This window comes from Dromaius novaehollandiae, chromosome 1, assembly GCF_036370855.1.
Source record: "Dromaius novaehollandiae isolate bDroNov1 chromosome 1, bDroNov1.hap1, whole genome shotgun sequence".
In the NCBI taxonomy this organism is placed as follows: domain Eukaryota; kingdom Metazoa; phylum Chordata; class Aves; order Casuariiformes; family Dromaiidae; genus Dromaius; species Dromaius novaehollandiae.
The window spans coordinates 14,068,111-14,093,766 of record NC_088098.1 but is presented as its reverse complement, the minus strand read 5'-3'; the positions used below and the strand labels follow the sequence as shown (position 1 = coordinate 14,093,766).

Sequence of the window (25,656 nt, the reverse complement as noted above, 5' to 3'; positions counted from 1 at the left end):
AAGTCTGACATACCTATGTCTATGAAACATCCTACTCAGTTTCAACTTCAACAAAACTATGCAGCCAGTAAGAAACAGTCACTGTTACACTTCCCCTGCATTATCCTCTCAACCACTTGAAGGAGAGTCTGAGCAGAAGATGGGTGCTTTGAAAACCCTACTACATGTCTTAAATGGAAAGCACTAGTACGGCAGCGTGCATACCATGACAAAACCTGCCATTAAGACTTCAAAATACAGAAGATAAAGTATATTAAATTTCAGACCAAAACATTTAATATTTCAATACAGATTTAATTAATTTTGCTCCTAAACGGAGGAAAATAATTGGTTAGCTGATTGCCTACTGAAAGCATAGCTGATTGCCTATCAGGTAAGATTAAAGAAGTAAGAGAGAAACAACAGGAAACTTCAACAGAGTGTGGGGAGGCAGGGGAGAGTTGAAGTTCTCTAACAGATTTAATGCAGGTGAAAGTCATTTCAATAGGTGTTGTACCTGTCTATAGGTATCTTGGTGATTTTCATCATTTCTGGAATCATAGTATTGTTCAACAAATGCAAAATATTCCTTCCGTTTTCTTTGTAAAGTGCTTTCTCTTCGGTCCACATTTGCAGGAAGATAACCCTGAAAAACAGTCAAATCAAAAAGATATTACTCTGCCTTGCAAGAAGCACAGTCAGCATTCGATTATATGGGACAGCAAAGCTAATGAACTGATTCAGTACAAGGCAGTCCTACATGGATCTAAGCAATCCTTTAGCAAATCAGTTATCATTCAAACTGAATACAAAATTCAGATGCCAATACCTTACTAAAATCAACAGTTTTTTAAGAAAAGTTTTTAAGTTTATCTTTCACCTTTAAAAAGAAATTTATGATCAAAAATACTACGATGTTTGCCTTTCAAAAAAAACCCTCAAACTAAATAAGTACAGGAAACTGTAATACTATAAGAGTTCATTAATTCCTACTGTCCCATGTGGTCCTTCTTTGAGGCATTACTTTCGATTTTAAACAAAATGCATGCTATCTCAGTTGCCTTGGATTAGAAATGATATACATTAGAATATGTATTTATGTTTCAATTATGATTAAAATCATAACGCACTGGAGTATTTCCTCAAAAACTTCCAAAACATTCTAGCTATTCTTTTCCACTGTTTCAAAAGAGAGAAAAAAAATGAAAGCTTAAATTTCACCTCAATAGATTATTACATTTCTATTTCATCACAGAAAAAGGCTCAACAGCATCAGTAACTGAACTTTTAAATGTAATCATAGCTATATATCTCCTTAATTGCTTCTCAAAAGCAAATTATATTATATTTTCCACTAGGTATAGGAACATTAAGGGAATTAAACTTCAGAAAGATAGGGTTATGCACTGTTCTTCAAGTACAAAAGCCATCTTATTGGTTCTTTATTGGAATCATATCCACACATATCAGAAAATCCACAAAATCCACTGCTGTTTCTTCTACAAAAGTCCATTGCCATTTTCTTCCTATGTCCAGTACAATCCCTAATTCCGGGATCTCAGGCTATCTTCTAATTAAAAACAGCAAGCTCAGGCTTCACTTTAGCATTTCATGAAAGCAAGCATCATGAATGTTATTAAACGTTCAGTTATTACATGAAGCATTACATATTAGAAATATATATTTTTTAAACACCATTATTCACATAACTGGCTACTGAAAAGTTTCCTGAATATTCAGAAACACGTAATGCTTTCTCGTAAGCAGGCTAATTTCAATCAACACCAATATCCCATAACATCACAAAAAAAAAGGTTAATTCGCATCAAATCCATATTTTACATATATGAAGGGCTTGAAAAATTACTTAGAAAAAATATTCTAAACATAGATGGCTTTAAAAACGTATCTGGCCATCCAGAAGACAATATAAAAATTTAAGAATCACATTATTCACTATTCAGCTTTCCTTCCACAATAACGGCTATTGTCATACTAATGGGAAATAATGTAACAGAGAAAGTAAATTTATCATGTCAGTATCCTTAAAAAAAAAAAATCCTCATAACATCACAAACTTTGACACTAGAAGTGCAGGACATATTTGCATTTACACAATGAGCCGTATCCAGTGCAAGTAACTAATAATAAGCTACGCGTTTTTCCAAAGCAACTTGCTTGCGCAGGCCTAAACAGTGCAAGCAAAAATGTTAGTCAAAATTGTTAACATTTCTGCTTCATTTCATGAGAAATGAATCAGTACTCTGGATTTTTGAAGGGGAGAAGAGGGGTTAGTCTAACACTAAAACTGTTTGTTGATGCAATAAAATTAAAGATTCCAAGAATAAATACGCTAGTTCCATTACCTTCCCACAACAATCCAACATAATCTCCCATTTCTTTAACTTCTACTTTGCTCGACATTTGGGGAAAAGCAATAGTAAAACATCAATAGCCTTTTTGTAGAGATGTCTATATTAAAACCATTAAAAATGGTCATACATTTTAATTTCCTCCATATTTTAAGAACCATTAGAACAAGTACAAACTGAATTACAGTTCAGATACCTTAAAAAGGTACTTGTTGGGCAAGACCATCTCTTTTAAGACATACTGACTTGCATCTGGTTTCCGGTATTTTAAATTGTATCAGCTTAACTTTTCCCTCAAGATAGTCTAACATTTAATATCCTGTCCTAGTGTTTTGTTAAGTTAAATATTGTATTCTGCCCCCATTTATTCTCAACCATTAGATTTTTTTCTGCAGGATATGTTAGTCCCATTAGAAAAGAATTCATTTGTGAGATCAGATGCGATTGTCCCAAGGATACTGACTTTTTCTCAGCAATAGTCTTTTTGCCTGTTAAAGAACAGCGAATTGAAACTGTCTAGAGATAGCTGCTTAGCATGACTTATATAAAATTTGCTTACAATGAGTAGCTAAATTTGCTGAAGCCTTAGGCTGCACTTGGATAAAGTAACGAACCTTTACCTAGTTTAGTAAAAAATAGTGCCTCAGAGTTCATTCAGGCTGGGAAGATAAGGAAGCCACACGCAGTGTGCGTTCCTGTGTCACCCACTCCAAAAGGGAAGACGTCAAAACAATGAAAAATAAGACCTTGGGAGACAACCACCAGACCCAACAAGAACAGAGGTACAACCGTCATCAGAGACTGCAAAAAACAAAAATAAGGAGAAAAACAGCTTACCTAAGAACAACAATGAGACCCAATGAGGAGCAGGAGACCCCAGACCAAAAAAATTACTATTGGTCTAACTACTGCATGAGGGGTGGGAAACTTAAGTTGAAAAAACTATAATTGCCCAGGATTTGTTTTTGTTAGGGTCCCTCTTTGGATGCACCCAGCTCGAGCTGTAATTACTGCACACGTGTCATTAAAATTTAATTATTTAATTGGTTTTGATTTGGCTCTGAACTTTACTTGCGGGAACCTAGGGTCGAGCCCTGTTGTGGTGGCCGACAAGCCTAATTTCCATAACATTGCCATTATTCAGTTTCGGAGATTGAAGTAATCTTTCAGGTGGACATGTCTTGTTTCCTGTTCACTTTATAAATTAGATTTCATTTTTAAAAGTTGGAAGGGCTTGCAACATATCATGAGGGCATGAATTGGTGGAGAGTTTAACCTGTTTATTCATTAATTTCCCTTCAAAGGCTTTGGCAACCATATATTTAGTTTTGTTTTTCAAAAGAGAACTGAGCCTGAATAGTTCTGCTTGCTTTCTAGGTACAAAATGCCTAGCTTTGTTATGTTTTATCATTTATTTTTATAAATTGTTACAAGTAGACTTGTTAATATCAGCAGTCTTTCAGCATCATACTGATTTTCAAATGCTTTGTTTTGGAAAAAGCTGTTTGATCAAACACATATGTTAACATTATTAAATTTCTGACTATGTAGTAAATCTTTCCGCTGATCAATTTTTAAAATTGCATTTTAAAAATTTCATCTTCAACGCTGATTTAATGAATCAGGCAATGACCTTCTGTCTCCAATAGGAATCATGCTCAGTCCCCCGAATAAATCATGGTTTGGGCTTTTTAAGTAAGACTTCCAAGCAATTCCAAGACAAACACCTCCACTCTTATCTTAGCTCTAAACTATGCTTTGGGAGGGTTTTGGTCTTTTTTGTTTTTGCAATTGATGTTTAGCTAAAGCAACTTTGCTTTTGTACATTTATTTCTTCTACAGTTCCCACTCCAGCTTATAACACAGTAAGTTACAACACTACACATTGTATCAGGTATATTACCAGTAGGTAGCACATATTTAAGCAACTAATGTAACTACAAACTAACTATTAGGAAAAAGAAAAAAAAATTCTTTTTTTTTTTCCTCTTTAAAGACCACAAATGGTCAGAGCACCACTTCTTCCCCACTTCTGAAAGAATATCAAATAAGCTGCTGCCTTACAGTAGAGAAAACAGATGGTTACTAAACGACTAATCTTCAGGTTTCCAAAATATATTCACTAAGGATCACTTAGTAGATGAGAAATCATTGTAAGAAGTACATAGGAAAATCCTAACTACAATGCCTGTAATGAGAGACTGACAACTTTCAAAATACAACTAGCTGCTTAGAGAAAAAGAGTTTTGGAAGTCTCTTACTCAAAAAAAAAAAAATCCACTTAACTTTTAGAGCAAAAATCTCATACAACTTTGAAAGCAGAATTAATTAGATTGCATGCTGCATGTTTAATTTCAATTGCAACAGAATATTTTAATATTCACCATTAAGAAGCCGCACCTGCATTGGCATTAGAAGGAACTAAGCTACAAATTTATTGGAAGTCATTAGCAAGAAAGACACTTTCAGTCACTGGAAATCAGACTCAGTACTTATTACTCCTGAAGTAAATACTTTGCATTCCCTGTTGAATTATTCTAAAAAATGGAAAGCTATTTAAGCCTACACTCTGAAAAATTCAATAGTACTAAACTGTTGTGTGTATAACTCAGAATTTTAAGGAGTTCTTAAATGTGTCAAGATTTGCTGATAAAGTATCTTCTACAATCTCTAGAGAGCAGGCTGCATGAGATATTTGGTTCTTTTTGATACAAACATCTTCACAACTTTTTCTCCCAACCACGTACAGAGAAACAATAATGCAAATATTGAGAAAAAAATCCAGTTTGTAACACCAACCCAACAAAGCCTTCATTCCCACACATTTGTGTTTCATGATTGCTTGACTGAAATATCTTAGCATACTGATCTATGGTACTTCAGTCAATCTATTTCAGAGCTGTTACACTTCCGACCTCCTCCTACCTCTGGCCAAGGTTCAGAGAGCTAAGCCAGCCAAAACATCACCCTATAAAAAAGTGATTAGGTTCTTAATCAGCTTGAATCTCCCTGAACTGACTCAAGTCTGATGTGGCAGGAGAACCAATGCCACAAGGTAAAGGCTAAGACCATGGTAGTTCAGATTTGTTCATCTTAAACTGCTGTAGAAAAACAGTCTAAAGATGCACAAGCTCCCATCATAGCTTTTCTTCAATACAGTATTTATCTTTTCTATGAGTCGACCCTGGCAGTTGCTTAAATGAGTAGTCAGAACGAAGTCTTCTCTGGAACATCAATAGGTTTTCCTTCCTCGTCCGTCTGCCTATTTTCAAGAAAACTGCAGGAATTTACTTATCTTTGAACTCTCCATCATGCTGGCATATTTGGTTGAAACAGGCCATTGTTATCACATAAGCCTTGCTTTCATAGAAAGCCAGGCTGAAGAATAAAGATATACAACTGACATGATTTACTACTACTTCTCATTCCCCTCCTTCCAGTTTGACAAATTAAGCTTGAAATTGAGCAAAGAATAGAACTTTCATTGCAGTTCAACAACAAGACAAAATGTTTTGAAGTATCACTAATGGATTACAAGTCAAGCAAAATTATCTGCAGTGACTGAAAAAGCTATTATTGCTAAACACAAAAAACACTTACTGAAAGAAGCTTCCAGGCAATCGGACGAACTTGTTTGGGAATTCCAGACCAACTCAGTTTCCGTAATTCTTCTATTAAAAGAAAAGTATATCGTGAGAAAGAAGAAAAATATTACCAAATAACATTTACAATAATTATTATGTCTTGTTATAAGTCCAATGAAATCAGTTATACAGCATTTCTAAGGAAATAGGAAGATACAGCACAAATGCTATCTACAACGCAAATAGGCACCAAGTGCAATAAGGTAGCTTTCTGGAGTATTTCCCAGCATTATTTTTAATATACATGCCTCATTAATATGCAAGAGATACTCAGCCTTATTGTATGGATCCTAACTTATACAGATCTTACACCACTTATATAGATACTAATCAAAAATGCAGTAAGCAGTTACATAAACAGAATGATATTTCATGTTTGAATACTGGAACTGAGGTTATATTTTCATTCTTCATGCTGTACTCCTTCCTCTCGAAAGTGTACTCCTTTCAAACACCAAGTGTTTGAAAAAAATCTGTGAGCCCTCAGTTCTGGTCCCTATTTCCAAAACTACTTATTTTATATTTGACAGACTTACATAGGTACAGAATAGTTAGGGCAACAGAAATTAGCAGGTAGGACCTACAGTAGCACTGCCATAATTGCTATTACTAAAATTCAAAAAGCTGCAGCATTAGCAGGATTAAGCCACAAGATCATTACGAATGACAAACAGTAAAACAAGAAATAAAAGTGTTACAGTCCACTCCATGTTTCAACAGTCTTACTCAGGCACACAAGTAAGCACACTGACCTCAACGGGCTTGAAAGCAAGTTTATGGTTAGTAACATCAAGCTCTCATACTTGTAAAGTCTTTTAGTAAGGTAATACATAAACATTAAAATTCATGTCTTCATAACATTAGCTGCTCTCTTACAAAGTATGTGATCATCCATAACTAATGTTAGCTCCCCAATTCCACATATCCAACAGGAGTATGTTTCCAAAGGAAAATATTCACAAGAGAAAAAAACACAGGAGCAGCAGCTCTGCCTGACTGATAAACATAAATGAGCATATGCACTAAGCTATGCAAAGAGAAAGGTAGATCTATAATAGCAAGCAATGAAAATATTGTATTAGTTGTGGAATGTTACCATTAGCAAATTATTTTCACATAACATTTTCAACTAATTTTAAATCAGGCAGGAAAGCATACTCAACTGAAACCAGTGCAATACTTCACAAATATATTCAAAAAAAGGACTCTGTTTTAAAAGTGTATTGACACAAAATAATTAAAGCACACAAAAAGAATTCTTAATTGGCAATTAAAGCTCCTCAAAGGAGCAACAACTAAAGAAAACAAAGGACTCCAGGAACCTGGAGTATGTAGTGTATTTTCTTGTCCATCATCTAAAAATGAAGTTATTTGATATTAAGAAGCTGAACTTTTACTTTAGCTACACACTACCAAAAATGATTCTTACAAAATCCACTTCATCTTAAAATGCAATAACAGCATTAATATGAAGTTAAATAAATCATGACAAAAAATTTCCACTTGGATGAATTCATACTTCTATCTCTTCACTTACAAAACTACAGAAAAAGGAAAATGAGCAGGAGGCAGAAATGAAAGGCTGTTATAGTCATAAGTAGATGACTGATTTTAGGATGGCATTTCAAACAAACCAGGACTATCCCAAACAGACATGAACTTAGCAACAAGTACTGAAGTAAGAAAAACATTACAGTACTAGATATATACATAAGTTCAACAAATTATCATTTCCTTTCACTTTCAGCAGCAGGCTCAGCCAAGTCAACAGCAACTGCACAGAGATCTCGCTCAGAACAGCCAGGCCACATCATCGAAACCCAAGTAACACAGTGACCAGACACTGCCTCAATAGGCTCAAAATGCAGCAAAAAATAAGAAAAGGAACAGGAATTAAGAAAGGTGATTTTAAAAGCCCATCATGTCAGGGCGTTTGGTATCTCCGTTTCTCTAATCATGTTTTACTATCAGTCAACATGGCAGGTATGGAAGACTCCAAAAGTCTTCAAAAATATCAAGGTCTTAACTAAGTTGTTTTAAGCAATCCAGTCTATAACGTCCAGTTAAGCAATCCTATCCATTGTGCCTGCATTTAACAGCAGATGTGACAGATTTAAACAAACCAAACCAAAAGAAATGAATATGAAAATGTCTATCACAGGTCCTGAATCAAGTCAGACGAAAAAGTTAATTTTCTTATGATTACAGTGAAATTGTCTTCAGTCTATACACTTCAAAATAAGATTGTATTTGAAAAAATAAGTTTCATTAATAGTAGTTTTTCTTGTCTCAAATCCTTGAAAGTTAGAATACACTGACACAAAGGAAAATTTGAAAGAAAAATCTAACTTGTTTTTGATTTAAAATCATGGTTTGTAGTTTTGCTTTTAAATGAACTATTTTATATCTTTCCTATAAAAGAAGAAATATAAAGGGGTCAAAGTGAGATCTTGTTATGACAAGAGCATGTAAACAAATCAAGGTTATTTACTATCAGTACAAATTATATTTATTAGATTTATGTTACTGTGTAAATATACCAAAATTATCAGAATACCTAACAATTTAAGAATATCATATTGAGCATCGTGAAAGGTATGTTGAATCCTATACCTTGGGCATTCCAAAGACTAGAATACCAAATACTAAAGGGAAGAGTAGAAGAACAGGTCAAGTATGAAGTGACTTATTTGATTTCCAGTAACCTAAAATTTAAAGATTCCTCAGCCACTGAATAGTATTTGCACTACTGCATTTAATGGTCACTAAGAGACCTATCTTTCCTGAACTTGTCTAATCATGTTTGAACCCATTCACACTTGTGGCATTCACAACATCCCATGGCAAAGAACTCCACAACTTATTATGCGTTAAGCAAAAATCCTTCCTTTTAATGTCAGACTGACATGGAAGCCTGACTTATTTCCCATTATTCATTCATTACAAGAAATCCCTTTCCAAATTTTTCATATCATTCATGACTTTACACATCTCTTTTTTCTCCTCTCAGTTATCTCATCTCCCAGCTAAAGAGCACTAATCTACTTTATGCCTTTTTACAACCACTGCATATTTCTGGTGATTTTTCGTCCCATTCTTGTACCTCTCCTACGTCTACTATAAAATTTGTATTTACATTCAAAGATCTCCAAGAATTTTAGAAACTATGCATAGGTATAGGTCTATTAGAACTATATATGGAAAAACTAACTGGGACCTCTCGAAAGACTGTACAAAAGACAAGTTTCCTAATGAAGTCCTAGACTTCAAAAAGTCCACACTTCCTATATGAAACTCTAAAATAGTCAAAATATAAAAATTATGCTCTCAACTTGGGAATTCTTAGGTCAAATGGACATCTGACATCAAATAAACATAAGCTACAAAAGATTAATGCTGAAGATTACCATTCAACTCTTTATAAGTGCAATGCAGTGAATTAACGTTGCTTTCAAACAATATGTATCAGTTATCGAGTACTGAGAAGTGGACACTGAAACAATACAAATATACTGAATGATCAGGTTTTTACTGCATATTCAATTTAAAAGTTGATCTAACAAAGCTCAGTCTTTCAGAAGGCAGACTTATCAATGAAGTCTAATATTAAAAATGTTTCAAAGTATTCTTGTTTCAATATAGAACTCAACTTCAAGAACATACTATTAATCTTTGGAAAAAGTGTGTCATTAAAATGTCTCCGTACTATCTTCACTTCAGCATGCCATTGGCCTCACAGTAGTAATTTGATGATTAATCCTTAAATTAAAAATAGCAATTAAAAAACCTTAACAAAGCCTACAATTTGCCATTGGTATGAACATTTTTTCCTTTACCATTTTCAAAACATTAAATATCCACAGAACTTAAGCATTTCCGTAGCTTCCCATAAGTTCTGAAAGCAGCCTTGCTGCAATTTAAAAGGCATAGCATCAAAACTCCTGGCATCTGTTGCAAAAGGATCAGAAAAATTTCTTCAGGACTTCCAAAATCCATCCAGGCATAAATGCTTTCTCCACATATGCTTGACTGTTCTTCACTATGCACCTGGGACTTCTGTATGCCTCCCACCAGATGGTGAGGGCACAGCTCAAACAAGCCCATCCAGCCATCACTAAGGCAGCAGCTGCACTGCTGTGGGACAGCAAAAGGGTCATCCCTAAGCGCATCCCCCCAAGCCTTCCTTGGGGTTTGCCTGCCTGGGCTCAGGGCCAGATATGAGACAGTGCAGCTGGTGACCTCGAACAGAGCTGTTGTGAAGACAGCTAGAAGCCTCCGCGGGGGCTGCCCTACCCTCCCGTGGGAGCTGCTTTTAAGCTGAGGCTCTCACCCTTGGCTCCTGCTGTGATATTGTAGCTGTGTGCCCAGCCCAGAACCCCACTGATCCATGCACACACCATGAACCACAGACTTGACTTTCCAGCTTGACCTTGGACCTACCTTGCCCTGGACTCGGCTGGGGATCTGGACTCTTGGTTAAACCTGGCCGCCACCAGGGTACTTGCTCTGCTCACCTTGCTTGGGTGCCCTGTGACAGCCCCTTGTTGGCATTGGCAAGGCCACTGCCCCTGCCTGCCTTGCTCGCAGGCTCTGCTCCGGCTCACTTCCCCTCAGGGACAAGTCTGCCCTCGCTGCTCCCTGGCAGCAGGGCTATCAAGGAAGAATTTCCGATTTTCATGGCTCAAGAATGATTGAATTACTAAAACACAGAGCTGTAACAAATTTTGAACCATAAAAAACTGTGTTTCAGGCTGCCTGTAGACTTCAGAAAGCAGCATGAACATTCCAGTTCAGGTCATTACCACTTCCGCTGCATATCTTAAGCACAGCATTTCTTCTCTGTCCCTGTGTGTTTGAGCTGCCATCCTACTTCTTACACTGCTCTGTACCTGTATGCTGAAGAACCTCCCAAAAGGCCCAGCCTCAATTTGGCAAGTCTCATCTCATCCCTGTTTCTTAACCTTCAAGATACAGCTTGCTTTATTTAACGTGGCTTACAAAAAGTTTGAAGAGGCTGAACAAATTCAAGATAATCATCAGAACTGCAGGTGAGTAAAATAGTAGAGCAGGCAAAAAACTTTGTAAAATCTGAGAAGATATTTGAGCAGTTTATGAAAAAGAACATCTGACACAGCTACCTCATACAGCAGAGCCCAGGTGTTGTCCACCTAGGAGACTAAACAGCCATTTTTAATTTGAGAACATAATAAATACATCTGATTTCTAAGTCTCACATGTACCTGGATGCTTTATCTTAATAATCAACAGATCTATGCAGGATCCATAGTAGCTCATGATTCAGCTATATACTTCAGTCATCCCTGCTCCTCCCTTATCTATTCCACAAATAAGTTTCCTTTGGTTTTCCCTCAGATAAAGAGAAAATCCTTCCAACAGAGATTTAGTTTTTAAATAATTATGCATAGCAACTGCTAAAGAATAAACTGATCCTACCACACATTTTCATCTAGAATACACTTGTATATACTATTTTGAATGCTTAGTTCATTTGCAAGGGTTAAAAGTTTAATTTTCAAAATTTTCTGAAAGAGGAAATCACATGTTCACTGGTGGTAAATGGATCTGTCACATCCTAACTGTAACTTCCCTTTGCTGTGTGTTAACCCACTGTTTGCATTTAAGAGATCATGCTTAGTTTCTTTCTGTGGAAATTTGGAAGTTTTTATTTTTCCCCACATATCTAAACAGTATCAAACTTTGAAACACAGTCTATACACAGTATTTAAGATCCCCACTGAAATTTGATTTAGCTTGAATTAGTAGACAAAAAAAAAGCTATACACAAAAGACTTTCACGATAAAAACAATGTTGTACATGCACAATTCAACAGAAAAACTAACTATGCATTTTCCCCAAAATTTGCATTTAACACTTGTGATAAATTTCACAAGAGGAAATTCATGGAAGCAGTTCTACTGGTCTTCTGAAGAGAAGACACCTTTATAGTTGCATATACTTCTCTGAACTGTTAGAGAAAAGCACCCCAGATAAAATCTTCCGGCCATGAATAAAAAGTTAACTTTTCAGCACTGTCATCAAACTTATCAGATAGGTATTCAATAAACATTGGCTTTATAAGATAGCAACACAACTGGTAGAGAAGCTAGTCTGCATATTATTCTACAGCAGACATCCCCTCTCATATATGTTTTTTCAAAAGACAATGTTCACAACAAACATTACAAAGGCATTCAATAAATGATGGTGGTAGTTGAACATGATGCGCCCATAAGGTAACAGAAGATTTCAATTTTTGCCTGATAGAAGGGATTATCTTTAATAAAATCTACATAGAGTATATTCAGAGTAGCTAGAGAAAAAGGGACAATGTAACAGATGAAACTCTGCTCTCAAAATGGAGTAGAAGTTCTTATTTGTAAGAGAAAAGGCTCAAGAGTATAGCAGTCTTCTGCCCTGGTTTGCATTTCTGATGTAAACATAGTTACTACAGGTGTTAAATTACTTTAGGCAGAACTGCTGAAACTGGTCAAGGTGCCACTTGAAATCACTTCCATGTAATGTGCCCAAAACAAGTAGATTTATTTATTTCTGTTAGCCAGCACAATGAGGAATGCATTCAAATTTGAATGCCAGTACGTGAACTGGTGCTTTAACTTAAAACAAATGTTAATGCAGGACATTGATATCAAAATACTGCAATCCAAACATGAATAGGTTTACACTTATTAGAGTATATTTGACTAAGGTGGAATTTAAAGACAGTCAAAAAAAAAAAAAAAATCCCTCAACTCCGGTTTTTCTTTAACTGCACATTTTTACTACAACTAGCCTGTAAAAGCAAAGCTGCAAGAAGATCAATGTAAAAGTTATACCCAACATTAATTCAACCTTCTTGAGTTAACAGAGTATATTTCTGGGCTTTCTTTTAGTTCAGGTTTGTGTGTGTAGTTTAATTCAGTATTTTTTTTCTGTTTAAACACATTAAACAGAACATTTACAATATGCAACTTGGACAAATTAAAAGTTGAAAGAAAGCAAAAACTAGCTTCCAAACTACTGATAGCCTATCCATCATGTCTATGACAGTCAGATAAATATACTACCTTGCCATTAACATAACTTCCTTCACTGTAACTGATTACCTTTTAATTTCTTATTTACATTCCATCCCTTTGCAACATGATACTTATTTAGAGCACGTATCGCTTACACAAAAATTTAATGCCAGTCCTTCCCTTCCATCCTTTTTATTGACAGAGGCAGAATTTCCCCTGCTCTCAAACCTGGAATTATATACACACTATCAAGCAGAAAAAAAAAAAAAAATCAGAGCTCATTTTACCTGTATGAACTCTGGAACCAAAAATGCAGGGCAGCTTCAGTGAAGGGAATCCAAAGTTGGCAGCTCAGACCCATTTTAGGTTCAAAGATCTAGATGTTCAGACTGTTCAGCGCCTTGCCAAGAGCCACGACTTCACATAGTCTTGTGCCAGAGCCAACAGGCATACTGCATGGGTATCTCAGCAGGACAGCTCTGTGCCAGCTGGGTTCATTGCCTTAAATTCCTCCTAGCTCAGACATTCCTGTCCCATGAACTCTTTTCCTTTAAAGTAACTAGGTACTACAGGAAAAGCATCCATCTACTGAGGCACATACAAAGTAGTGCTAAAAATGTTGCTGTCAACTGCTTTATCCAGGTTCCCTAACAGTAACATCACTACAAAAACAAAGAAAAACCTTTGTCCTTCTAACACTAATTTCTTAACCTCTACCTCCTATTTACAGATCAGTCCTCTGAGTTTCATTTGCCCATTTCACCTTCTTCTCCAGATTTCTTCTTTCCCTACTTTTCTCTTTTCCAGCCCTTGCATCTTCACATTTCGGCCGTACTTTTTCCCATACCAGTAACTGAAATTCCACAGCTGTCTTCCTTCCTGGCCAACAGAATTTCACTGAATAGTTTCAAAACCTTAAACTATTAACTAAAAAGCGGTACCATCTTTAAAAACAGAACCATTGGTTAAAATAAATAAATATGGGGGGGGGGGGGGAACACACTAAATCATTATTTAAAATATGTCCAAAGGAACCTGTTAAAGAGTAAGCTTTTTTTCTTTGCCCCAGAATACTCTCAGAGTTCCAGGCCCCCTTACTTTCTTCCCTATACCAACATGTAAAAATAAATTTAACAATCCCTTGCATCACAGATGTTTTAACAGTTGTCTGTTCAAGACAGAAATTCAGGTTTGGGCTCAGAGACATATTGACAGCAAACCCAGAGAGACTGGTTGATGATATACTGAGGAGTGAAAATAAAAAGCATTTCTAAAATCAAAACACTAAGGGACATCTGGAACAGCGAGAAAAGCCACTGACTGATTCTGAAGAAAACCTAAGATCATGGAAGATCCAAAAAAGTATGCAACAGACCTGTCATGGCATGCAGCAAGGCTAAGATACTGAACATAGCTGGACAGGAACAGGCTTCAAAGGAAAAAAAAAGAAAAAAAAAAATCATCACAGATGGACACTGTTGGGGTCAAAACCAAGAAATACGATTTTTTTTTTTAACATCAGAAAAAAGATGAGAAACAGCTTGTCACTTTAAAACAGAACAGAAGTCTGAGAATATGATTATTTAAGGTGAACTTTTTGTTCTTGGGGATTTGTTCTTTACTGGTGATGGGTTTGTGGGGTTGCATTTCAGGATTTTGTGAGGGGAGGGAGGTGGTGGTAAGTAGAATGAAGTACAGAGAAATACCGGAATTGAGACATTTTTAAGTGGTATTAAGTGACCATCTTTAGAGGATCCTGATATTTGGCCTTAAATAGAAACTTATCTAAAAACAAAAAAGGTTAGAACAAAATCTTTGCATTCCAAGAGCAGAAACAGCTAGTTTCATTATAGACATCTGAGATACAAGAACATAGCTGCAATTAAAAAGCAAATTTGTAAATTTATACACTACAATTTTAGGTCATTCCAGTTTAGTAACTTTCTCTATATAGAAAATGGATCCATTAATCTGATTTATAGGCAATTCCGAAACAAAAGCAGACTAGACACGATTCTAACATTGCAAGCTCTCAATGATTGTCAAAAGCATGAACTACCACGTATTATTATAATATTGACAATGAATGACTGGAAGAGTCATAAAAATGACAGTATAATTATAAATAATATTTCAATACCCATCTTGTTATGGGGCAGTGAGTCCATAACAGGCCTGGAACAGGCATTAACACAGCAGTATGAGGATGCTTAACCTGTCAAGGTACTCCATGGCCAACGAGGGAAGCTCCCTGCCCCCCCTCCAGTATATGCAACAAATAGAAAATAAGTTGCAACTCAGAAACTGCTCTTGTTACTATCTTGTAGACAGATTTCCTTTAACTGGGGATAGCCTGAATTGTTATGCAGTTCCAAATAAGACGCAGATCCCGCAAAGCTGGGCTTCAAAGGCCTGCTCTTTTTAGAAGAAAATCTAAGCACTGAGAGTAAAAATATACATCAAGAACAAAGTGTTTTTGAAATGATTTTCAAGGAATCAGCCCCAACTGATTTTCATTGTAGAGTAAATAGATTTATTTTTGAATTTCAGACTGATCATCTGTTTACTCTATATACAGCTTCAAAATAAGGTGTTTAAAACAGTGCTTATTTCTGTCTCAAGTGGAAAAAGGGTAAGGATTGAGACTGAAAAACAGAATACACAAAACATTAGGTGAAGAGAAAGCAGACTATTCATTCACCTTTGACTTCAGGCTAGCTAGTCTACTGCGAGTAAACAAAATTTAATGAAGCGTCTTCCATTTACAACTGCTCACTTTCTCTGAAGAAGAGCATCTTGATTCACAGTCAATTTTAAAAAGAACACATCAAAAAGGGTATAATTACGCCCTCAGCTTTTTCAATATCATTGATTTCACAGCCAATATTTTATGGGATTTAATTGAGAAAAGGTTGTTGATATGTGGCATTATACCGATCCTTTGTTTTACTTGATACCTAAAACAGCAGGGATTTGCAATCTGATATTTTCATCTGTCCTGCAGAAATATGCAAAAATAATGCATAAAAATAGAGATGATGCTGGTAACTCCCAGTCTCCAGCCATTTGTCATTCAGACAGAAGGAGCGTTTTTGTATTTAACAGCTCTCTACAGGTTTTTCCTCATGTACCTAAGCCTTTCGAATCCATATAAACTTTCAGCAGCCATTACATCCTGTGACAAGGAGCTACATAACAAATAGTTAACACTGTGTGAAGAAAATCTTTTGAGCCCAGTCAGATTATTTAGATGTTCCCACTTCTTGCCTTGGAAGAAAGAGTGAAAAACTGTCCTCCACTTTCTGCAAACCACTCACTATTTGTGGGACACTTTGTGGGCTTGTTCCCTCTCTGCCATGCTGAAGAATCCTAGCCTATTTAACCAGCCCTGTACAGAAGTCATTCCACATCTTTAATCACCTTTTTCTAACCCTTTTTTTTCCTACAGCCTTTCTCAAACGGGGGGTGAAAACTGCACACACTATTCAAGATGAAGGTTGATCAATGACTCAGAGCAGCATAGCAATGATTGCAGTTTTGTTCCGTTTCTTTGCTAACAATTTCTAGCTGGATTCTAGTTGAATGAATACCATCTAGCCCTGGCAATTTTGTTCATTTTCCCTAAGTTTTGCAACATAAAACTTTTATTTGAAACCACTCCTCTGACCGGTTCTCCATAAAGTAGGATTCTGGGCTGGAAACCTCTTCACATTCTTCCATACTGAACACGAATTAGAAAAAAAAAATCGTTTATGTTCGTCTGCCATAGGCTTACCTTCTTTAGGTACTCTTTTTATACCTGAATAGTATACTGGTCCTACAGAATCTTTGGCAGTGCTTCCGCTCCTGATATATTTGAGAAAAATAATTATTGCTAGTTTTTATACCTTTTGCAAGTTCTCTCTCAAACGCTCTCTCTCTCTCAAAAATAGACATGCTTCCATGCACTAAGCCTGACAGGATTTGTATTCTATTCCACTCTCCTCATCCAACACAAAATTTTACCTTTTTAGTGGATCTCTTCTTACATTTAATACCCTCCCTTACTTTGTTGTCAGGTCATACAAGATCCCTTGAATTTTCCCAAGCTTTTGTTTCTGTTTTGCTTTTATAGGTGACATGGCATTTGTTTTCGGTATGGAAACAGTTGGACAGGCAGATGACTGCATATTTGAGAGTTAAGTCAATGCCATCACACAGCTGTTAGTGCTGGGTACCTGATAATTACATTTTTTCCCACAGACATGAACTGCTGTCCTATATTCTCCATAATTCCAGCAGCTCAGACTACACCAAAAGTCATATAAAATTTGGACTTAATTTTTCACTACAGTGAGTTTCACAAGCATTTTACCAGTGGCAAATAGTACACAATATAACTGAAAGAGGCTAGCCAACAATTTCTATCAGGTGTAGTAGCAAGTTTTCATGACTGTTACCCAAAAAGCAGACTGCTTGACCTTTACACATGGCAGCTGCTAACGCATACACTCACAGCATGCTTTCCTCCGATGGTTCAGCTACACCAAACCAGGGGCAGAGACAAGAACCCTGCTCTTTCCAGCAAGAACTACAAAAGTAGGAATAAGGCTGTTCCTGGCACTCTCAATATCATAACATAAACTGAAAATGCTTCTAGTAATGAGAGAGGCAAGAACAAATGAAGCATGTGCATAGATTACCATTTTAAAGGTACATGTAAATTTTTCTGACAAAATTTTTACTGATAAAATACATGCATTACATATATATCATATTTGAAATACAACCACAATTTCTACAGCAAGTGTAACAATGTTTTTAAGATGGGCTTTATTCTTAATGGTAGGTCACTTAGTAACATCAAATGGTAACAAAGTCGGGGGGGGGGGGGGGGGGATCAGCCTTTGACCTGTGACACAGCTTTTGAACAGATCAAGCGCAACTCTGAAGTCAGTTGTACATTATGGATCAGCCATAGTGGCTAGGCTGTTACATGGGAACTGCTGGTTAATCTGAATCCTTACTGTGAGCAAAAGCAGGCTTCAACAGCTCAGTTAATACTCCCTGGTTGCCCTGGGTCTCAGCTCCATTACTTGTGATAGCGCAGCCAATTATCCCGCCCTGGCAAACTGCTTCCAAGGTTTCCTCATCCTTTGACTCTACAAGACGTGCCACATTTGTTTAGCTACATAAAGATATTGATGTGAAGACGTGCTACCTTGGTGCAAGATGTGAACTTCTCTTACTGAAAAATGAATCATTTTATTAGCAAATTATTTCTGTTCAACTTCTCATTTACTACTCAAAACATTTATCTACAGCTAGAGATTGCTAGAATGGGGTACACCAGGCATCACAGAAACATGCCATAAATCAAACATGACAAGGGAAAAATTGCATCACAGAAAAAGGGTAAAACTCTATTATTAAAAATTCTAAAATAGTTGCCTATCAGTTTGTCTTGTACCAGAACATTAACACAATCACAATTTTTAGCACAAAGTACAAGACAAAAGCAGAGTTATAGCTAAAAGATCAGCCTTGCTTTGCTTTTTTAATTCCTCCCATACCATAGGCATCACCTGAACAGCAATGTGGTTAAAGCCTTCTGCTGACTCAGTCTATGGTTTTCTGCAATTAACCATAATTTCTACTAACTCCTCTTAAATAAGGCAATCTGTAGCATCTCACACAATGGTAAATATTAAGATACAGAAGAATGCAGGGAAAACTGGCTGTAGTGATGATTAAATTCACTTGGATTCTTGTTTCATTCCTCTCCACTTTTTCTCCCCCTGCCTTTAACCTTCGGGGCACAGCACAGCAACCTGGTCATCGCTACAACAATGAAACACAGTTTCAAGATTTTAGATCAGATTCAAAAATTTTATATTGCATAGACAAATATGATTGTTGAGTAAATTAAAAGACATTAAAGAACAGCAAGATACTTAACAGAATATTTTCAAAGACAAGTGGAAATTTAAGTATCTACTTCATACTGAACTTCAGTGGAACCATTAGATACTTTCTACAACTCTTCAAACATAGATGTTCAGATTGTGATATCAGAAACAAAAGCACTGATACCACTAATAAAAACTAATTAGATTTATATACACAGATGAAAAAAGGGGGGGGGGGTTCTTTTTTTTGCTGCTTCTCTTACTTTAAGAAAGGTATAACAGTTTCATGATTATTAACATCATTGTAAGAAAAGGGGCAAAAAAGTAGAATTTCTCTAACATTCAAATTAATAACTTGAAAGATCACATGACATGCCAATTTCTACATTTTTATTTCCCCCCCCACACTGTTGGATTTCACATGAAAGGCCTTGAGTCAACTTTTCTCGTAAATCAAGATGAAATTTTCAAATATGGCATCAGAGTTAACTAAAAAGCTCCGAAGTCGCCAAGTTATCCAACAGTCCAACTTGCCACTCTGGAGGTTGAGGAAGTTAAAAAGGTCTTTGATTACTCTCCTGCTCTCAAAGAACATTCTCTGTGAACTACCATGCTAGCGACATTATCGCCATCCAGTCCCATAAATGCAGTTTTAGATCATTTTCTAAAAGCTATGAAAATAGGATTCAAAAACTCCTAATCCTAAAATATTTTTACTTTTTCTTTTTTTCCTCACTTTTTAATTAGCTTGGAGACACCCTGACCTTCTGTTCTTTAAATAGCTTCCCTTCCAAGTCATCCCAAGTGCACAAGTACTGACACAGATCACAGAGGGAAGCCACAAGAAAAAGTTCCTTAGACATAAATAAGGTAGCTATAAATAAAGCCTCAAAGGACACTTCACACAGTATATTTTGCATTCTGTGAACAAGACTTCAGGCAAAAAGTTACCAGGTATGAACTGCAAAATGCATATTGACAGAGTGCCACCAACAAAAAAAGCCTCTACTATAAAATCCTCACTGTATCAGAAGAAGTTAACATCGAACACTAGAAATGAAATTTGATATCGACTGAGGTTCCCAGATGTGAACTTTGTTGTTGCTGAAATTCAAATTTTTTAAACTTTGCCAAAACTTGCAATTCCTTGGACAACAAGATGATGAAAATATTAATGATTAGTTGACGAACTGAATGACAGAGGCATGCACTGCCAACAAAAACTGATAAATGGTAGCAATTTTAAGCCAGAATGTCCCTCAAAGGGGAAATCTAGTCTCACAGAGCGTTAAATCAGTGTTGCCTGCTATGGGTCATACACATCAGACGGCTGTAACCAAACAAAATATTTCATAATGTTTAGGAGAACATTATGCATCACAATTGGTTCCAAAATAGATAAACAGTTGAAAAACCCCTTGGTTTTCTTAGTTATAGCACATTAAAGTACCTTTAAAAAAAAATCTAAAGTTTTGCAGTATGTAACATACCTATGCAAAACTATGACTAGAAATGCAAATATGTTTACACCAGTGCTAAAGAGTGAACTTTTAGATAGTATTTTGAAAGAATGAAGAACACTGACACAGAGAAAGGCTTAAACAACACCTGAGAAAAATTATATATAGTACTTAGTGTAAAACACACATTACCTATGTTAATACACAATGTACAAATCTCCTCTGACCAAACGATTTCCAACAAGGAAAAATATAACTGGGGTCTTTCTCCAATCACAGCCTCATCTCAGCAAGCAACCTAGGCTCATTCCAGGTCACCTTAAGTAAGCAAAATCAGTAGAATATGAAGGAACCAGCCACAAAATTTGTCTGCATAGCATCAAACACCGTAGCAGAACCCAATGCTCAACGTGAAGACTCTGGATGCAGGGTGTGTTCAAATTCTGAAATTCTTAACTCTTCCATCACTGCTAATAATTAAGGCAAAGAATAAATACAAATATCCATTTTTACTTGATATAACTCCTTTGAAAGGAACATTCCTATAACTCTTGTTCAAATGCAACTAGATTCTTTTTTCCTTTAGCAGTTTCTTTTAAAAAAAATCTAGTTAGTAATACCATTAATTTTGTCCAGAAAGATGGGATTCAGTGCAACAGCATGGCAGGGAAGGAAAGTGGGGAAGATGCAAAATTTTTTGTTAACTAAAGGCTTCCTCTACATTGATTTCTGTGACTTTTACATAGCTGTATGAATGGCTAATGTTTTACAAATAAACTTAAGTTTATTTGTTCCTCCAAACAAACATGAATTTATCTCATGAAATAATCATTCTCTCTCCTCCAACCACACAGTAAGTTTATTAATTTCTAACTGCTTAGGATGTAGCATTATAGAACTACAGATGAGAAGATGTAGCTCTCAAACTTGGAAACTGATGTCATGCCAAAAGCTATTTGGCTAAAGAAGCCTACCTCATAATTGGCAATCCTTTAAATCAAGGCAATAGAAGAAACCCATCCTTAACCAAGACTTTGAGAATACTATTTAGGAAAAAAAAAAAAAAAAAAAAAAGTACCTGCAGTTATATTTGGAGCTTGTCCTCAATATAATACCTAATTTAGCATTAAACTATTTGTCATTAGTTGAAGTGTTACATTCTCCCTAGTCAAAGAGTAATTTCAATTTATTGTCATTACACTAACTCCTTTCCTTTGTAGATTTCCCAAGGAATCAGCTGTCCTAGTTATGAGCTGGAGAAGGCACTGCTCAGCACAGATTCCTACAGAGAAGTTTTAATGCCACCTAGAAATCGAGCACACATTTTCAATTAAGATTTTACTGCAAAATATCATTGCTTCAATATAATTAACATTTTCTCAAAATTCCAGAACAATAAAGTACCCTATTATAAATTACTTTGAAAACAAGAAGTTATAAAATAGTCACAGATATTATTACTTGCCAAAAACATAAGCTCAGAAGTAAGTTCATCCTATTGGTTCAGTTCTGAAATAAGCCAGACCTAAGAGCAGTAGTTGTAAAACCCTGCCTCTAAGCCCTGTCACAGATTAAAAGGATATTTTCAGAAGCAACACTTCAAACCCCAGTTATCACTCTTTCTTTCAGCTGTCCTGTTTTACATAATTCTCTGACCAGCAAGTATCAAAATATTTATCTCCTCCTATAAATTTTAGGTCAAAAAAATCTCCATTTGCAAGCACCAGCCAAATGTCACTTCTCCTTAGGAGAAAATATTTAATTTTTGCAGAAACACTGATGGGTTAGTATGTCTAACTATGAAGGGATAATGTGGTATGTAATTGCCTCATATTGACATAACTCATTTAATTTTGGGGAAAAAATCATTTTATTTGGCTTACTACAATACAACGAGTTATATCTTTCTTCTCTGTGAAGAAGAAAATATTTAAAGCTATCATTCTAAAAGAAATCTTCAGACACTATCCTTTCATTGCAGTGGATGTAAAGATTCATTATATTCCATAAATGTTTCACAAAGCATTCTGCGAAGGAAATGTGCCATTAATTTACCAGCTTTCTAACCCCAAGAGCTGTTACTTGAGCTATTACCCATTATACCTAAAACACACTAGAGGAAACAACCAAGTCTACAAGTGTTTTTCCTGGAACTACAAGCTCATCATTTTATCAGTTACAAACAAAAAAGTGTAAAATCATTATGCTAGAAACATTAAAGGAGTTAAAAATTTCTCTGTATGCATTATTCATTTTTGATACAGCTGTTATTTCCCTGAGATTATTGTAAATCACTATGTGAAGTGATGGCCTGCATGAACAGCTACACAGTAGATAAAATAAACTAGATTTACATGTTTTATATTTCTATAACATAAAATCCTTGGATAATATAACTACAAAAAGCTGGAAAAGTATTTCAAGAGCACAGATTCACAGAACTGCAGCTCCCCCAACAGCACGTTACAATGCAGGCAGTACATACAGAAAATAGCTTTAATAAGGGGCTTGTTATTACTATGGCAACCATAGCAACTGGTTTCCAAAATGAATAATAGCTCTGTTAGGTACTTCATTAAATTTTTTTTCAAGCAAACACTGTCCTTAATCTTCTCAATGGAACAAAGAGTTATTCTGAATGCATGCAGAAAACAGAAAATAAAGTCCAATACAATGTTGTAAATACAGGGTAAGACCCTTTTCGGGACCTTCTTTAGGAATGAACAGGCAAGTGTGCCTTGTCAGCTATTTCATGCAAACAACTGGAGAAGCAGAAGTAGATGAGGTTGGCGTTAGAAGGTAAAAAACAGCATGTGAACAGAAGATTAGGAAAATAAAAGCAAAAATAAGATTAATAAAACCACTAAGAAAAAATTGCAACAAGTAAGGATAACAATGTTAATTCTCAAAATAGTTGTTGGAGGACAAGTATTCTGGTAGAAAATTTTAAATAGCATTACAGTTTTTCATAATTTTCCTCCAACATTCAATTTCTGTGTATCACCAACTATTTTTACCTTCCCTTTAAAGCCATTGAAACAGCTTCTAACAAACTTTCTTTACAGAGATAGAACAGGAAATACCAGTTACAACACCAGTAAAACAATTTTCCCGCTTATTTAAAAATAACAGTATTTTTGCTCCTATTTGGGCAGAATATGGAACATTAAAAAAAAAAAAAAAACTCTCTCTCTCTCTCTGAGTAGAGAGCACTTCTTGTTCTGTTTAGCGTAGATCTCCAGATTTTGCTGTCTCTTAAGGAATCATGAAAGAGATCCATTTTTTTGTGGACAGGTAACAGTTAACTCTGAACCACTGTACGTCATCCTCTTGTTTTAATCTCTTTTTTAATACAAGATATTCATATGGATTTGGAACAAATAACTGTGGCATAAAGTTATTAATTGTATTATTAAAGCTTCATACTACCAAGAAAAGGATCTTACAAAGCAAACTAAGTAAACAGATATAAGAAACATTATTGCAATATCTACATTCAAATATACAGTCTAACTGGTATTAGTTATCAAAACATAACCCAACAACTCTTTGTAATTTTTTATCACTAAATATATCTAAGGTAACTCAGTGTGCCTGGTAAGCTATCCAATATCCTATTTGAAACCATTTTGGACATTCACGTGGAATGGCAACATTAAACGGGTTCTGTGTTTATGTTTTTCCTCGACTTTTATAGAACTAAGCTTTATCATTTTATTAGGTGAAGGGAACATATCATTACTGCTGGATTTGTTTCTCATGAAATTATTTTTTGACTTTCATTGTGATACTATAGTAGAAGAAAGGCACAAATAAAATAACCAGGATTTATAGATACATGTCTAGATACGCACCCAAGCTACAGAATTCATGCAGTTATTTTATTCACAAGATCTAGCACTAGAGAGCTTCCCCTGGTAAAAATCTGTAATTCAACCTTATTTTCCATATAACAAACAAAGACATCCTTTCTTTCTATCACATCCCTCAATATCTTTTGCCTAGGAGGAAAGCTGCTAATAAACTCCATAGTTGTGCAGAACACAGCGAGAATCCTGATTAGGCAAAGAATTTCACATGGGATACTCTTAGCGAGCTGGAGTTACGCTCTTGGATCACCACCTCCATATGAATTCAAGGCTGGCTTGTAAAAGTTTAAAAAAAAAATACACTAAGTGTACAGTGAGCTCCCCCTACATGCAAAGCAATATAAGAAAAGGGAGATTTTAACTATTAAGACAAAGAACCAAACAACCAACAGTAATTTACTGAGACAATACAGTCTATTTTCCATTTTGTTTTAATGGCTTTTCTATAAACTATTTAACACTTAGAAAAGAAGTTAAAAATAAAGAGGTACGGAAACTATCTACATAGGAGGTACTATACCAAGTCATGAATTCCAGATTTAATTAAAGCAAGACTACGAGACCAAAGATCTCGCAAGAGAAAAAGATCCAAAGGGCTATCTTTTCAAGCTAAATCACCATGGCCCAAAAATGCTATCTGCTTATTTAAAGCAACCTTGTCAACACACAAAGATGCAATCAAATTAAGGCACACAGCAAGTAACAGTAGGTAGTACAAGACAGCAAAACTGTCACTGAGTTTAAACATGGGTAAATCAGCTGAAATATTAAACAACTGGTAAAAGAAGTGGGAGAAAAAAAAATAGGCAATTTTCCAGTACAAGGAAGATACTAGAACACAACAGGACAGAAGTTAAGGACTCTTTCCATAGCACAGTAAAAGGAGTCATTAATAGTCAAAAACAAAATTGTCAGTAACCAGCAATGAAAATCTGACAAGTTTATCAAATAGGGAATATAATGTCTTACTATGTCAATACTTATTATGTAGTACAATGACAATTATGTCAACTAAAAAAAGTCTTGACAAAAGAGAAAGATATTTTCAGAGAACAACTATGCAGAAATATCCTTTCAGTAATTATTTCAATATGATATTATCATCCAGTTACAACAATGAAAAATTATGATTAATATCTTTAAATTGAAAAATCCCTGTAAAGCCGCAATCAAAATAAATGTAGATTATTACATAAAACTACAAGTTATGAGACCAAGCTATGGAAAATAGGAAGACAAAATACTAATCCTGCAAAAAGCAATCAACATAAGAAAGCATTTAAGGATACCTAACATGAACTTCTTTTGAAAGATTTTTAATTAGAAAAAGAAGAAAAATGGTCTAAAGTCTACTGACAAAGTACTGACTTTTATTAGTCTTGAGTATTAGCTGAACAGGCAAGCAT

General features: G+C 35.5%; 1 protein-coding gene across 4 annotated transcripts in view; it reads right to left on the bottom strand.

The window, feature by feature from the left end:
• The window catches only part of TBC1D22A (TBC1 domain family member 22A), a 193,342-nt gene that overhangs the window by 154,504 nt on the left and 13,182 nt on the right, over positions 1-25,656 (bottom strand). For all 4 annotated transcript variants that reach the window (XM_026095361.2, XM_064506146.1, XM_026095360.2 and 1 more), the window contains exons 5-6: positions 5,952-6,022; positions 497-625 (exon numbers count right to left, since the gene is read on the bottom strand). In XM_026095361.2, coding sequence (XP_025951146.2) covers positions 497-625; positions 5,952-6,022 — 200 coding nt within the window. The remainder of the gene's footprint in view (positions 1-496; positions 626-5,951; positions 6,023-25,656) is intronic.